This window comes from Oryx dammah, unplaced genomic scaffold (genome assembly GCF_014754425.2).
Source record: "Oryx dammah isolate SB20612 unplaced genomic scaffold, SCBI_Odam_1.1 HiC_scaffold_5, whole genome shotgun sequence".
Classification (NCBI taxonomy): domain Eukaryota; kingdom Metazoa; phylum Chordata; class Mammalia; order Artiodactyla; family Bovidae; genus Oryx; species Oryx dammah.
Genome location: NW_024070189.1, coordinates 27,028,750 through 27,043,582, shown reverse-complemented (window position 1 = coordinate 27,043,582; position 14,833 = coordinate 27,028,750). Strand labels below are relative to the sequence as shown.

Genomic DNA, 14,833 nt, shown 5'->3' with positions numbered 1-14,833 from the left:
GAAGCACTGGAGAAGATAGTCCATAGGATATAAAATACCATAAGTACAGTGATGTGAAACATCTGTGTGGCAAACAGCTGCAAATGTTCGAGGGGAGCTTTTGTGGGAAAGAAGCCTGCTGCTTTCCATCGGCTTCCTCGATAATGAAGCTGAAGAAGGGACACTGGTAGTTTTCCAGGACAAAAACTTCTCCACGTGAATACTTCTTGTGGAGAGACACTTTCAGAAAAGTCTGGAGTTGTGTTTTCACTTTTGTAATAGTCATCATTAACACATTGGTATTTATTCTTAGGTTATTTTTTTGTAGATATTTGTGTTGTTGTTTTTTTTTAATTAGTTCTTTTTTTTTTGGAAGGGTTGAAACAAATGGCGCAGATGCTCAGATATACTGAGTTGTGATGGAAGTCATCTGTTAAGTTGATGAAAAAGTAACCCAACCCCAAAAGGAAGTCTGAGGTTTTCCATTCCAAATAGTAGAATTAATCAGCTTAACTATAAGCAGACCCTTAAACGGGACTCTCATTAAAAGCCCTTGTTCTGAAAACAAAGTCATGTAGCTTTATAAAGGAGATCCTGAGACACACTACCGTCATGTGACTATGTTTCAGGCCTAGAGGAAGACAGCACCAAATAGTACAGTACCAATTGATAATGACATACAGTCATGTAGTTTTTGAAATCTGAGTCTTTCGTTTTTAAAATGATATGAAAAGTATTTTCATAGTACTGTAGAAAGTTGCTGGCATACAAATTGGGTTGGAACATTAGGAAGACCTGATTCACAAGCCCTGTTTTGGCTCTCAGCCAGTGATCACCTCCTTTTAAGTGAATTTCATCAGCCATGGAAATACTCAGAGGGAAAAAGCAAAATTAGCTTTTGTGTTGTTATTAATAATAATATGATTAAATTTTCTCTAATATGTAGTGTACCAAGTGTTTATATTATGTTTCCTTGGGAACTTTCTCTGTATGTACATTTTACTGCTTCCCCAAAGAATGCAGTTATAAAACAAACATGATATCTGGCAGTTAAATGAGGTAACAGTTATGGAATTTCAGAGGATAGAGAATTGAATGAAAAGAAAAATAGTCAACCTCACTTTGGTTCCTTAAGTTGTTCATGTCAATCAAAATAGACCAAAGCTTCCTCCAGGAAATGATTGGAAAAAAGCTTTCTTTAAAAAAAGGGGGAAAAACATTATTTAACATGTTTTTGAAGAGTCTAATTCTTTTTGTTTTTATTGTTTAGTTTTGCTTTAAGATAAAGGGATAAATAGTGACAGACTAAAGAATTTTAAATACAGCATAATGAAATGGTCACCAGGTTTTTGTATAATATTAATGAATCTGGGCTTCAAAATGGTCTAGGGAATGAACACAACTAATAATAGCTCATATCAGACCAAAAAAAAATGAGGAATCTGTTACAGCTCAAGTCTGATTTACAACAAAATCACATCATTTTATCATTAAAATTTTAAAATAGGCTTTATTTAATTGTTTTAAGTTCACAGTAAAATTTAGTGGAACATTCAGAGATTTCCCATATATGCCCTGTCCACACTCATGCACAGCCTCTCCCATTGTCAACATCCCCCATCAGAATGGCACATTTATTAGACCAATGAACCCACATGGATGCAACATAATCACTCAAAGTCTGTAGTTTACATTAGGGTTCACTCTTTGTGTTGTTCGTTCAACATTTGGGTTGAATTTGGACAAATATATAATGACATATCTTTGCCATTCTCTTATCACACAGAGCAGTTTCAGTGCCCTAATATCATTAAGTTTTGACAGAGTAGATGGAGCTCAAAAGTAATCAACCAGTTTTGTCTACCAAGGACTCTGGTTTAGGGATTATTAAGAGTAGGCCACAAGATATTATAGATACTACAGATATCACAACTTAGCAAAGCAGTGACCACAGATGTCCTCAGATCAGTTTCTTCTGAGCTAGTGGCAGTTTTTGATTTTTGAAAATCTTGAATATTTTTAAAAAGACAAAATCGTTATGTGCCTAACTACTGCATTTTCTTTATGGTGAGATGGAATCCTATCTACAACACTGTCATTTTTATATACAACTTAAATTTCTTTCAACAGTCCAGGCCATTCTCTGTAAATCTGGAGGCGTTATAATGTAGCATTTTATGATGACATGTTACTTTTTATTGCCTGAGCCCATTCTTTCTCGTGCTCAGGGTTGTTTCCAGTGATTTGTAATTACAGAGCTAAAATATATCATGTGGGTACTTTACTTCCTGTTCTCCGTTTGCATTTCCTGCTGAAAGTAAGCCTGGACCCAAGACTTGTAAGAGTTATAAACATATCGTGTAGAACATAGAACAAGATGTAGAACTACAACAAATGCCAAGCAGCCTCTGCCAGAGGCATTTTAGTATTTATTATAAACAAGGCTACCCTGTAGAGTTGAAAAGAACATGAAGACAAATGTCCAACACCTGGGATCAAGCAACAAGTGGTGTTAAAACGTTTAATATCCTGTTTTTATGAAAGCTTCCACATTATGGACCATGTAATCGTTGATATGTAACTCGGGTACATTTGATGTGGCTTTTTTGTTATTTTGCAATCTGAGGCACTCCCTCTCCCTGGAGACATTATGTAGCTACAGACAGAATAGTAGTATTGAGTTCTCCTACTAAACTTCAAGTTGGTGCGGTAGTTTCTGAGAAATAATGTACCTACTGTTTCCAAACTCGGCATTTGTTTTTTGAACTTCTTATCTGAAAACTACATAATATTCACGTTCGTTAACTAAGAACAGTCTTTTGTGATGATTAAATGTTTAGTTTCTGTCTTTGGGTTAAGTATAGTTTTTAGACTCCCCTCCATCACAAAACACTTTTGGGTCACTCCAAATTACACACAGCACTGGACGTACAACTTTTTATTAGTGACTTGTCTAATCAACTCTTTGAAATTATTTTTCTAGCTAAACAGAATATATCAGAGGCTACAACCATCGAACTGAATATGCTTGCAGAAACTGTCTCACCCACTGTATTGGAAGAACTACAAATGGGGCCAGACAGAACTACATCAATCGTCCCTTTAATCACTGAATTACCTGTCATTACAACAAAGGTCCCTCCTATAGGAAATATTGTCAATTTTGAACAGAAATCCACAGTTCAACCTCTAACTAGTACCCACAGATCAGCCACAGAATCACTCCCACCTGAAGGAAGTATGAAGACGCCTTGGGATATGGACTATTACTCACCCTCTGCTTCAGGACCTCTTGGAGAGCCAGACATATCTGAAATTAAGGAAGAAGTGCCCCAAAGTACAACTGTCGTTTCCCATCATGCTCCTGATTCATGGGATGGTGTGAAGGAAGATCTACAAAGAAAAGAATCAGTTACACAAATTGAACAAATAGAAGTAGGTCCCTTGGTAACATCTATGGAAATCTCAAAGCACATTCCTTCTAAGGAATTCACTGTAACTGTGACACCGTTTGTATCTACAACGATGACCCTGGAATCAAAAACTGAGAAGAAGGCAATAAGCACAGTCCCTGAACCAGTGTCCACAAGCCGCTATGGATTCACCTTGAGAGAAGATGATGGGGAAGACACATCTACGGTCAGATCGGGTCAGCGTACCTCGGGCTTTAGCCAAATACCTGAGGTCATTACAGTGTCAAAGACTTCAGAAGACACCACCCGCAGTCAGCTAGAGGATGTGGAATCAGTCTCAGCATCAACGGTTGTTTCGCCTGACAGCGATGGGTCGTCCATGGACCACAGGCAAGAGAAACAGACTCATGGTAGGATAACTGAAGATTTTCTTGGCCAGTATGTGTCCACCACACTTTTCCCATCACAGCATCATACAGAAGTAGAATTGTTTCCTTATTCTGATGATAAAAGATTAGTCGAGGGAACATCCACAGTTATTTCTCCCAGTCCACGAACAGGAAGAGAAAGAACAGAAACACTAAGACCAGCGATGAGAACAGTTACTTACACCGATGGTGAAATACAGGAAAAGATCACCAAAGATTCGCTTATAGAAAAAATAGAGGAAGAAGGCTTCTCTGGAATGAAGTTCCCTACAGCTTCCTCAGAGCAAATTCATCATACAGAGTATTCATTGGGAATGACCAAATCTTTCGAATCCCCAGCTCTGACGACGACGACAAAGCTAGGTGGGACACCAACAGAGGCAGCAGTTGTGGAGGAAGACTTTACAACTCCAAGTGGATTAGAAACAGATGGCTATCGAGATGCCACAAAGTATGAGGAGGGTATTGCAACAGTGCATTTGATCCAGAGCACTTTAAATGTGGAGGTGGTTACTGTATCAAAATGGTCATTGGATGAAGATAATACAACATCGAAACATGTAGGCTCTCCAAAATTGCCCCCTGCCTTAATCACCACCACAGGAGTGAGTGGTAAGGATAAAGAAATGCCAAGTCTTACTGAAGATGGAAGAGATGAATTCACTCGTATCCCAGGTAGTACTCAAAAGCCACTAGAGGAGTTTACTGAGGAAGACACAACAGACCATGAAAAATTCACAGTTAGATTTCAGCCAACTACATCAATTGCTACCACAGAAAAGTCCACTTTGAGAGATTCTATAACTGAAGAAGGAGTTCCACCTTTTACAAGCACAGAAGTCCGAGTTACTCATGCAACCATAGAGGGAAGTGCTTTGGATGAAGGAGAAGATGTGGATGTCCCTAAGCCTTTGTCTACTGTCCCTGAATTTGCACACCCTTCAGATGTGGAAGGGTCAACCTTTGTTAACTATAGTAGCACCCAGGAGCCTACTACTTATGTAGACACTTCCCATACCATTCCTCTTTCTGTAATCCCCAAGACAGAATGGGGAGTGTTGGTACCTTCCTTACCATCAGAAGGTGAAGTTCTAGGTGAACCCTCTCAAGACATACATGTCATTAATCAGACTCACTTTGAAGCTTCTATTTATCCTGAGACTGTAAGAACAACAACAGAAATTATACAGGAAGCAACGCGAGAAGATTTTCCTTGGAAAGAACAGACTCCAGAAAAACCAGTTTCTCCTCCCAGATCTACAGCTGACACAGCCAAGGAGACAACACCTTCGGATGAACAAGAGAGCGATGGGTCAGCTTATACTGTCCTTGAAGACAGATCAGTGACGGGTTCCGACAGAGTCTCAGTTTTAGTAACAACTCCAATTGGAAAATTTGAGCAGAGTACATCTTTTCCACCTGGTGCTGTCACCAAAGCAAAAACAGATGAAGTGGTAACGCTAACACCAACCACAGGGTCAAAGGTAACTTTCAGCCCATGGCCTGAACAAAAATATGAAACAGAAGGTACCAGTCCAAGGGGATTTGTATCTCCTTTTAGCATCGGTGTTACCCAGCTTATAGAAGAGACCACGACTGAGAAAAGAGAGAAAACATCCCTGGATTATACTGATTTAGGTTCAGGATTATTTGAAAAGCCCAAGGCCACAGAACTCCCAGAATTTTCAACAGTTAAAGCCACAGTTCCAAGTGACATCACTGCTGAGTTCAGTTCAGCTGATAGATTTCACACACCTTCATCCTCCACTGAGAAGCCACCTCTCATTGACAGAGAACCTGACGAAGAAACAACCAGTGACATGGTAATTATTGGAGAATCAACATCTCGTGTTCCTCCCACTACCCTTGAGGATATTGTAGCCAAGGAAACAGAAACAGATATTGATAGAGAATATTTCACAACTTCAAGTACTTCTACTATACAGCCAACAAGACCTCCCACTGTGGAAGGCAAAGAAGCCTTCGGACCACAGGCATTTTCTACTCCAGAACTCCCAGCAGGGACAAAATTCCACCCTGACATAAATGTTTATATTATTGAGGTCAGAGAAAACAAGACAGGTAAGTCTTTGCTTTCTAGACATACCAATCAAGGCAATCAGCATTTTATCTTGAAAATTACTTTTGGAAAAAAAAAATATCAACATGCCAAATGCTGCCATTAGAAGATAACTGGAGTGTGAAAAAATTCTGTTTTAGCTTCATATATTGTGTATTTATACATGAATTGGAAGAATATGTTAAACAGTTTGGAAGAATGTTAGATATGATTTTGTTTTAAAAGTATAAGAAGCCCTGCTTTGTCATCTAATATAACCAAATCATCACTGTTACATCACTTCAGAACATGCAGAACAAGATGTTTTAATTTCAGTGTCTTTCCATGTGTTACTACTCAAGTGTAGTACTAGACTGTGTTAACATTTCATCGGTCTTTAACTATTAACCTTCAGTACTTACACTATGGACAGCTAAAACCGTATCGCATATCCCTAGGGCTGATAGACATCTAGAGGTTTGTTTTGGTTTTTCTCTTCCATGATTTGCAGGTTTATTATGCAACTTGTGGGGTGGGTAATAGGTATGCAGTTTAAATGTTATTTTAAAGAAACTTTAACATATTTTCAAGCTGTTGTCCTTGGATATTTTCATTAAGCTTTAAATATTTAGAACAAATAAGGTCTAGCTCAAGTCTAGGAAATGCTGTAATATATTTGTCAAATACAATTTCAGAAAGTGGATTACCTCTGTTCCCTAAAAACCCAGGCTGTAATGTTATTTATTTTGTGATTTAGTTATAGGAATATTCATGGTGCCTTTTATTCTGCTCAAGTATTTTATATATCTCTCTGGCAAAATTCTTAAAAGCTGTTTCTTTACATTGACTAATACTTGCAATTTTTATCATTAAACTTAACCTATTCCTTCTTAAAGGTCAGTACACCCTTTCTTCCAAATTTGGTAAGCTGAATTGCAAATACGTGTTATATGCAGTTCAATAGATCTATTCAGGTTTGTCTTGTTTTTAATTTAGAAGTTAAGATCATCGGTTTTTGTTAAGATGCTGTATTTTAGTTTTAGTGTGTGGATTAGAGGAATAAATGTCCATTTTTCCTTAACCTAGCTATGAGAAGTTAAGCTAGAAGAATGTTTTTTGAGAGGTTTTTTTCTCTTACTGTTGGGCTATTCCCCTAGAGGTGTCATTTTTTGTAATTTATGCGATACTCATGAGCCTGCTTGGGGATGCACTTGTTGGGAACACAGGTGGCTCTAATGTCTAGTCAGCTGGCTTCCAGTTAGATGGTAATTTGGCCTCTACCACCCAGAACTTTCTCCATGTAAAAGCTCTTGTGGGACAGTGAATAGCAGAGAAGAGAATACACTCTCAGAGTATTGATATTAATCTCCACTTTCCAATACAGTTGAATGAGGTCAGGATTGGAGCATTATTTTCCTGTTAATGATGCTGTTTCTTGGAAACCATATTTCTTCTCTCCTACATTGCTCTTCTGCCTCTTGGAACTGGAGATGGAGAGAGAGGACAGGCTGCCAAGTAGTGGGAATGAGGATTGCTGTTAGTGGGGCTGGAAAAGTGACAAGAAGATATTACTATGAAAAAGAAAGAAATGAAGAGAAGCTTAGGGATTCCTACGAAAGCTTAATTTGAGAATTAAAAAAAGAAATTCTTGAATGACTAGCTATACAAAAGTTTTTTCCCAACTTAGATTACTCTCTTGTAGTGTAGATACTATGTTGAGTCAAATGATAGATAAAGTAGTAAAACATGTTCTGCATTTAAAAACTCTTCTAAATGAGAAACTGTGCATTGAGGTGAGGGTAATCAAATTACTAAACGGGAAAAGTGAAACTCAATCTCCCTGGAAGAAGTGGCAGTCATCAGGAAAAAAAAATCTAAGTTTATAAATGGCTACTTGAAATGGAGAGTCTGAGTAACTTAACTCATAAACCATTTATACAAAGTGTGTATTTTTATCTGAATTATAAACTTAAGTCAGCTGGATCTGGGAAACACAACTACGGATTTCCTCCTCTTTTTTCTACCTTTTTTTTACTTTACTTTTCTTTTTTTTTTTTTTTTGGAGTTTAGTTGCTTTACAATGCTGTGTTAGTTTCTGCTGTAGAGCAAAGTAAATCAGCTATGCACATTCATATATCCCCTCTTTGTCACCACAGAGTGTTGAGTAGAGTTCTTTTTGCTATACAGTAGGTTCTCACTAGTTATCTATTTTATACATAGTAGTGTATATGTGTCAATCTCACTTTTAAAACATGTGGCCTTGACTTGCCTTTAAACTAATTTCCATTCAGCATTGATAACTGTGGGTCAGAAAGGAGAGGGAATACTTGTTTATCTTCTTTGGCAGGGGGTTTCAGTGAGTGCGGTGGAGTGCGGGGGGCTAGGGATGAGAATAACATGTATCTATCTGTTAACTCCCTCATTCCATCTCTCTTTTTCTCCTCTGTCCCTGCACCTATCTATCTTTTCTGTATGTTTTATATATGCCCTTCTTAAGACTAAAAACACTGTTTATTGTCTTGATAAGACAATGAGGGTGGTGACTCAGGTCCAACTGCTTTATACTCATTTTATTTGTTTTCTATGAGAAATTTAATTTTTCAAGCATTTTTCACTTTGGAAAGGGAAAACCTGAGAGCAGATGTTAAATTAATGAGTTTTAAGGCAGGTGTACATTAATAAGGAAAAGTACATATGTGCCTGGAAAACCAACCTTTTTATGTATCCAGGCACATTTTTCCAAACTGGAAAATCCTTGGTACATGTACAAATTTGTATAAATCTACTCAAAAACATAAAATTGACCTCTACATATACTGTATATTCAAGTAAGCAAAAATACCACCCATGTTACTCTAAACCAAGGCATTCATAATTTTTTTTGCTGCTCTCAGCAAGTCACATAAATCTTGATTTTTTAAAAAAATTTTACTACTATTAAACAAAACACACTATGCAGGACACATTTATGTTCTATTTGCTCAAATGGATCTTAATAGCAACTTAGGGTGCTGTTGCTGGAGGGCAACTGTAGTTAGCAGTTTAAAAAAAAATCTAAAGGAACTTTTCAGCTCATAAAATTTTTATGAGCTGAAAAACGCTATAGGGTGTGTTTAACAGTGGTTCAGGGGATACTGAAAACATGGCTCCTGTCTATTTCAGGAGTAATTTGCACACCTGCACTTTGAAAAGTTATTGAAAGGTTTTCTTTGTGAACTTGTGATGGCTCAGATGATAACGAATTTGCCTGCAATGAAGGAGACTCGGATTCAGTTCTTGGGACAGGAAGATCCCCTGAAGAAGGGAATGACTACCCACTCCAGTATTCTTGCCTGGAGAATTCCATGGACAGAGGAGCCTGGTGGGCTATACAGTCCATGAGGCTGCAAAGAGTCAGACATGACTGAGTGACTAATACACACACACACACACACACACACACACACACACATGAAATCTATAGAGTTTAAAGGCATAGGAAGAATTAGCTCAATTCTGCACTTTCCCCTTTTTAAAAGAATGCTCCTCCTTGAAATCATCTGAAATGTCATAAATTAGTGTAACAGGATTATGAATGTTTCTAAAAGCTAATACACTGTAATTTTAACTCAAAGAATAATTTAGAAGTCTACAGATATTGACTGTAAACATTATTAGGCAAATGCTTATGGTTATAACATTAAAATAAGTGACTTAATTAGTTTTTTTAAAACAAATTCATGTATCTGCCTATTACTTGTCCGACTTGCTTGGTATTATTTGCTGGTCAGGTGTTCTTTTTTGCTAGTTTTATCATTTCTAGCTATCCAGTCTAAGACAGGTATTAAGCCAATATGAAACTAAAATGATAACAAATATAAAATATTGATGAAATTATTAATGAAATGGCATTAATGATTAATGAAGTTTTGAGAAATATAATTTTGGCCTCTAAATTAGAGTTTCTTTTGCTCTGTTTCCTTGTTGAGAATTATGGTACTTTATTGCTCGCAAAGAGTCAGACACGACTGAGCGACTGAACTGAACTGAACTGATTGCTTACATCATTCAGAAATAATTCCGATATGATTAATCCCATCTGCATTTTTGTTTGTATATTTGAGAAATGTACATAGAGCTAAATATTTATTTTCTGAATATGATGCTGTTGAGGAGAGGGTAAGGAATAAGGGTCATTAGCTCTGAGTACAGTAGATATCTGGGTAAATGCCAATATTTATACCATTGAAAGCACAGTCATCAGTTTTTAAAAAGTAATGTTACTCAAGATAACTGTATATAATTTTTTAATCACATTTTTATAGAATTTATTATGTAGAACTACTTTCAGGTTTTTAATTATAGGATCAGATTCCTTTCTTGGGCTTCCATATTTTGAGCGCATAAAAGAGTGGCTGTTCTGGTTAGTGTTTGAGGGGAGGATATTAGGAGTCCCACTTTCTTGGGACCCCTCTCTCATCCCCAAAGGTAGTTTCTAAAGTAACATGTACCTTAGAACTCAGCTAGAAAGAGAATGAGATCATGTGGGTAATTCAGAATAAAGCAGCAAAAAATTTACTCATTTCTGAATGAATTTATATATATATATATATTTTTTTTAAGTAAAAACATTTTTTAAATTAGTCTCTCACTATATGGGCTTTCCTTGTGGCTCAGATGGTGAAGAATCAGCCTGCGATGCAGGAGACATGGGTTCGATTCCTGGGTAGGGACGATCCCCTGGAGAAGGGAATGGCTACCCACTCTAGTATTGTTGCCTGGAGAATTCCATGGACAGAGGAGCCTGGCTGGCTGCAGTCTGTGGGGTGGCAAAGAGTTGGACATGACTGAGCGACAAGCACACACAGTTTCACTACATGTATGTATATGTCTCACTATAATGATACACGTGATTAACATTTACCTTTGAACATTTACCCACATGATTCTGAATAAAACAAATTAAGCAAATCTAACTTTAATCTTATTGATAGCTATATGTAATCAAAATTATATATAATTATATTTCAGAGTATGTGCAGGGCAAAATCATCAAGCGTGCACTTAAAGCTTGATATTTTCAGACCACTCTTTATATATTTTATCATGTTTAAACTTCAAAAGTAATTTGTGAGGTATCTAGGGGAAGTGTGGCAGATGGCAGACAGAGGCACACTGGGTCTGCCACTTTGGTACTAGTCTTGAGTCTCGGCACTCCTTGGCGCATTTTTGCGGTGAGGCAATTCTCTCCCCTGATGAACTCACAGGAATAATGACTCCCTGTTAGCTCAGGTGCTGCTCTGTCTGTCAGTTTCTGAAAGAACATAAACGCTGGAAAGACTGGCTTCTCATTGGCATTCTATTGGTTTAAGAGGAGATGGCTTAGATTTCGTTTGCTGCTAATAAGGGGCTCTGTGTATGCTATTCAGATACCTGCTATGGCAGGAGAACAGCGTGCTGAAACCAGCAGCTCTGGTTCTGGGCTGTTTCTCCCTTGCAGAATTTTGGAGCACATCCCTGAAAGTGGATGGGGCGGGTGTCTACACACTTGAGTGGTTCCCTTTGCTGGGCTCCAGCTGTGGCTCCCTGCCAGAGAAGCACATGTTTTTTTTTCCCCTGCAGGGAATTAGGATGGCTTCCCTCATTCCTCCTTGGCTGTCTAGAAAAGGACTGAATTCTTCTATTGGCAAAATAATGAAAAAAAGAAGAGACTGTCTCTTTTCCCTTCATTTCTATAGTAGGAAAAAAAGAATTGGCCTTAATATTTTTAAATTATTAATGAGCTTAACACTACACTACAGATCAAAGCTTACCTTTTTACCAAGTCCTTCTAAGTGAAATGTTTTGTATGTATAACACATACACTCACAGAAGACACAATACAGAACACATAGAATCTCAAACTTTTAAATCCTCTATAAATATTTTATTAACCCACCAATCTCAAGAAAATCTTGAAGACATTAAAATCATGCTTCTCACAGGTTGGGGCTTACTAATAAAAGAGATGTCCTGTAGATGGGTAAAAGGAACTTTGTTGTCTTCTTAACATGAAGAAGCCTATTCTTTCTGAAAATGGCACTTGCAATTACAAGTTGCCAGTATCTAAGCTGCTATTGAGGTGGGGCCTCAGCCAAAGACAAATGCCACTTGTTGTCATTAGCAGTGACCTTGAGAGAAAGGTGCACACTGCCTTCTAGCAGAGTAGTCAGTCAAGGGTTATCCTCAGGTAAAGCTACAACATGCTTTGTTCTTTAACAGAATCAAAAGGGACACAAAATAACTGTAAACCATAGGCCCTGCTCCCAAAGCCTTTAAATGCTTTTGAGGAACCTATATTCACATAGTCAAATGTAATTAACAGTACAGAAATGCATAATTACACACTAGGTATGAGCTACTGACTAAATGGCAGATAATATCAACAAAGAAGAAATCAATGAAGGCAGGGGATTCAGAAAATATTTCATGAGAAGAATGAAATATAAGCTGGTTCTTGTTGGAAGGGTAAGATCAAAAACAAATGACTGAAAACTCATTATTAACCTATTGCTTCACAACAGAGACTCACCAGTTGGGCCAAGGAGCCCCAAGTACTATCAGGCATTTTTCTAGACAGGGTTCGAATGACAGAGTGGCACCCCTGATTCGGAAGATGAATGCCTTCTTAGGATTCACCTAGAAGCCTATACAGATTCATGGAAACTTCAGGCAACTTCCTCAGAAAGGAGTGTTCTGTCACAGTTTCCTATTTTTCAGTGATTGATACATTTTGATAAAGATGACATCTGTAAGTTAAGTACATTTAGCTTTTCAAAACACGTCCCATGATGTATCATGGTTCAGAATTACACATTTGTAAAATTAAATGACATAAAACTACTATTTAGAGTGGGCTGCATACCCTAAAAGGTGATTTAAAGTTTTATAATATCTTAATTCAAATGCAGTTTGAATTAGCAATATTACAGAAGCAGGTGATGTAAGTTGGGAAAGCTACAATCAGTCTTTCCTTTGATTCCTGGCCATGTGGACCCAGGAATTTCTTAAATTTTCTGTCAGAAATTTTTGCCAGTAATGGATGTAGTAGTGATTATTGTATAGAAAGAATAGTTCCTAAATTCTGATACATCTCTTTTTTTTCCCAAAAGCACAGGGATTATGTAATAAAAGATGACTGTGTGTGTGTGTATATATATATATACACACACACATATACATGCACACATATAAGGATCTTCCCAACCCAGGGATTGAACCCACGTCTCACCGCATTGCAGGTGGATTCTTTACCAACTGAGCTATACATATATGTATATATCCAAATATATTAATATACATGTATCCAACAAATAGTCAAATAATTGCCATTCACTACATACTATACTAGAACTGGATTTTTGAAGCACACTCTGATATTCTGAATGTCCATGGATAGGTAGTTGATTTGATCCATGGGATACAGTTCGATGGAGTGGAAAGAGCCTTTGGAAACAGACTTGGGTTCATGGTCAACATTGTTATCTGCCACCTATTTGATCTTAGGTAAATTGCTTGATCGCCACAGGCCTCATTTGTTATAATAGGAAACATATGTGTTAATACTGCTGCTGCTGCTAAGTCACTTCAGTCGTGTCCGACTCTGTGCGATCCCATAGACTGCAGCCCACCAGGCTCCCCCGTCCATGGGATTTTCCAGGCAAGAGTACTGGAGTGGGGTGCCATTGCCTTCTCCGATGTGCTAATACTACAAACTCACCAGATTACTTAAAAGAGAAGGGGATCTCTTCCTGGGCTTGCAAGACATGGTGGCAGGCACATCGCATGTTAAAACCTCCTAAGTGCCTAGAAAGCACCCAGCACAGGGCCTTGCACATGGCAATAAGGTAGTAGAAACGAATCGCCTCTCAGCTATGGCAGTTGTTTCATTGTGAATGTCTAAATGTCGGAAAATGTAGATTGTTTTGTATTAAATATGTTAAAAATGCAGTTTCCTTAAAATGTGAGATGATTTATACCACAGCGAGACAAATATAATTATACTCTAGTATCTGTCTGACTGCAAGAGCTTGTTAAAATTTTAATCATCTATGGATTGTGTTTGTCTAGGGTGATGCCATTTTGGGTGCAAATCAGAAGCAGCTGCAGCCCTTATTTAAATTTTAAATATAGTTATAGTATTGATTCTATACTATCAACATGTAGAACTCATTAGCTTTCTGCTCTTTTTCATGTGTGAATATTGGACTGGTGATTTTTGATGATTGCAAATTTAATTTTTTTCAAAGAAAAGATCTTTTCACAGATTCTTTATAAATTTTTCCAGGTGCTGGGCCAGGCCTCTTCTTGCATATTCATAGAAAACATGGGCATTTCCTGCTGTCTTTTTGTTGTTGTCAAGGAAACCCCCTAGTTCTCTACACAGGGATTACATTCTTCTTTCTTAATAGCTCTTAGATCATTCATTTGTGCAGTGAATAAAAAATGTATTCACGGGCCCAGACAGTGTTCAGAACTTTTGGAGGGGAGGGGTGTAGCTAAGGGGAGAGACATGTGGTGAGAGGAGCAAAGGGATAAAAGAGACAGAAAAAGAAATGCTTTGTAAAGGTTTCGTTTTAATGAGGTAAAATGAAAAAATAATTTAAATGCCTTATCTGTTTTTGTCAGTTTTATAATTTATTTGCAAAATTTATTACATTGAACCTCACTGAGGCCAGTTTGTCACATATATATATATATATATAAAGCTGGTTAATAAGTGACTTTATTGATAGAGAGATTCCAAGAATGGGGCTCTGGTTGAGGGGGCAGGGGAATATTTTTTAGTAAAAACTGTTGTATTTTTGTTTTTTTTTTTCGTTTGAATGGAAGTACTTTGATTTTTTTCCAACACAATTTAGGCAATGGAAATTGTAAAATATTGTTTCAACCTAGGGTATCGTGTAGACAATTCAGCACCTATTGCATGAGAAACT

General features: G+C 37.4%; 1 protein-coding gene across 2 annotated transcripts in view; it reads left to right on the top strand.

Annotated features, from left to right (window-relative positions):
- The window catches only part of VCAN (versican), a 118,870-nt gene that overhangs the window by 46,270 nt on the left and 57,767 nt on the right, over positions 1-14,833 (top strand). The window contains exon 7 of one of the 2 annotated variants that reach the window (XM_040239420.1): positions 2,963-5,902. The exons of the other annotated variant lie outside the window; for it this stretch is intronic. Coding sequence (XP_040095354.1) covers positions 2,963-5,902 — 2,940 coding nt within the window. The remainder of the gene's footprint in view (positions 1-2,962; positions 5,903-14,833) is intronic. 2 annotated transcript variants of the gene reach the window in all.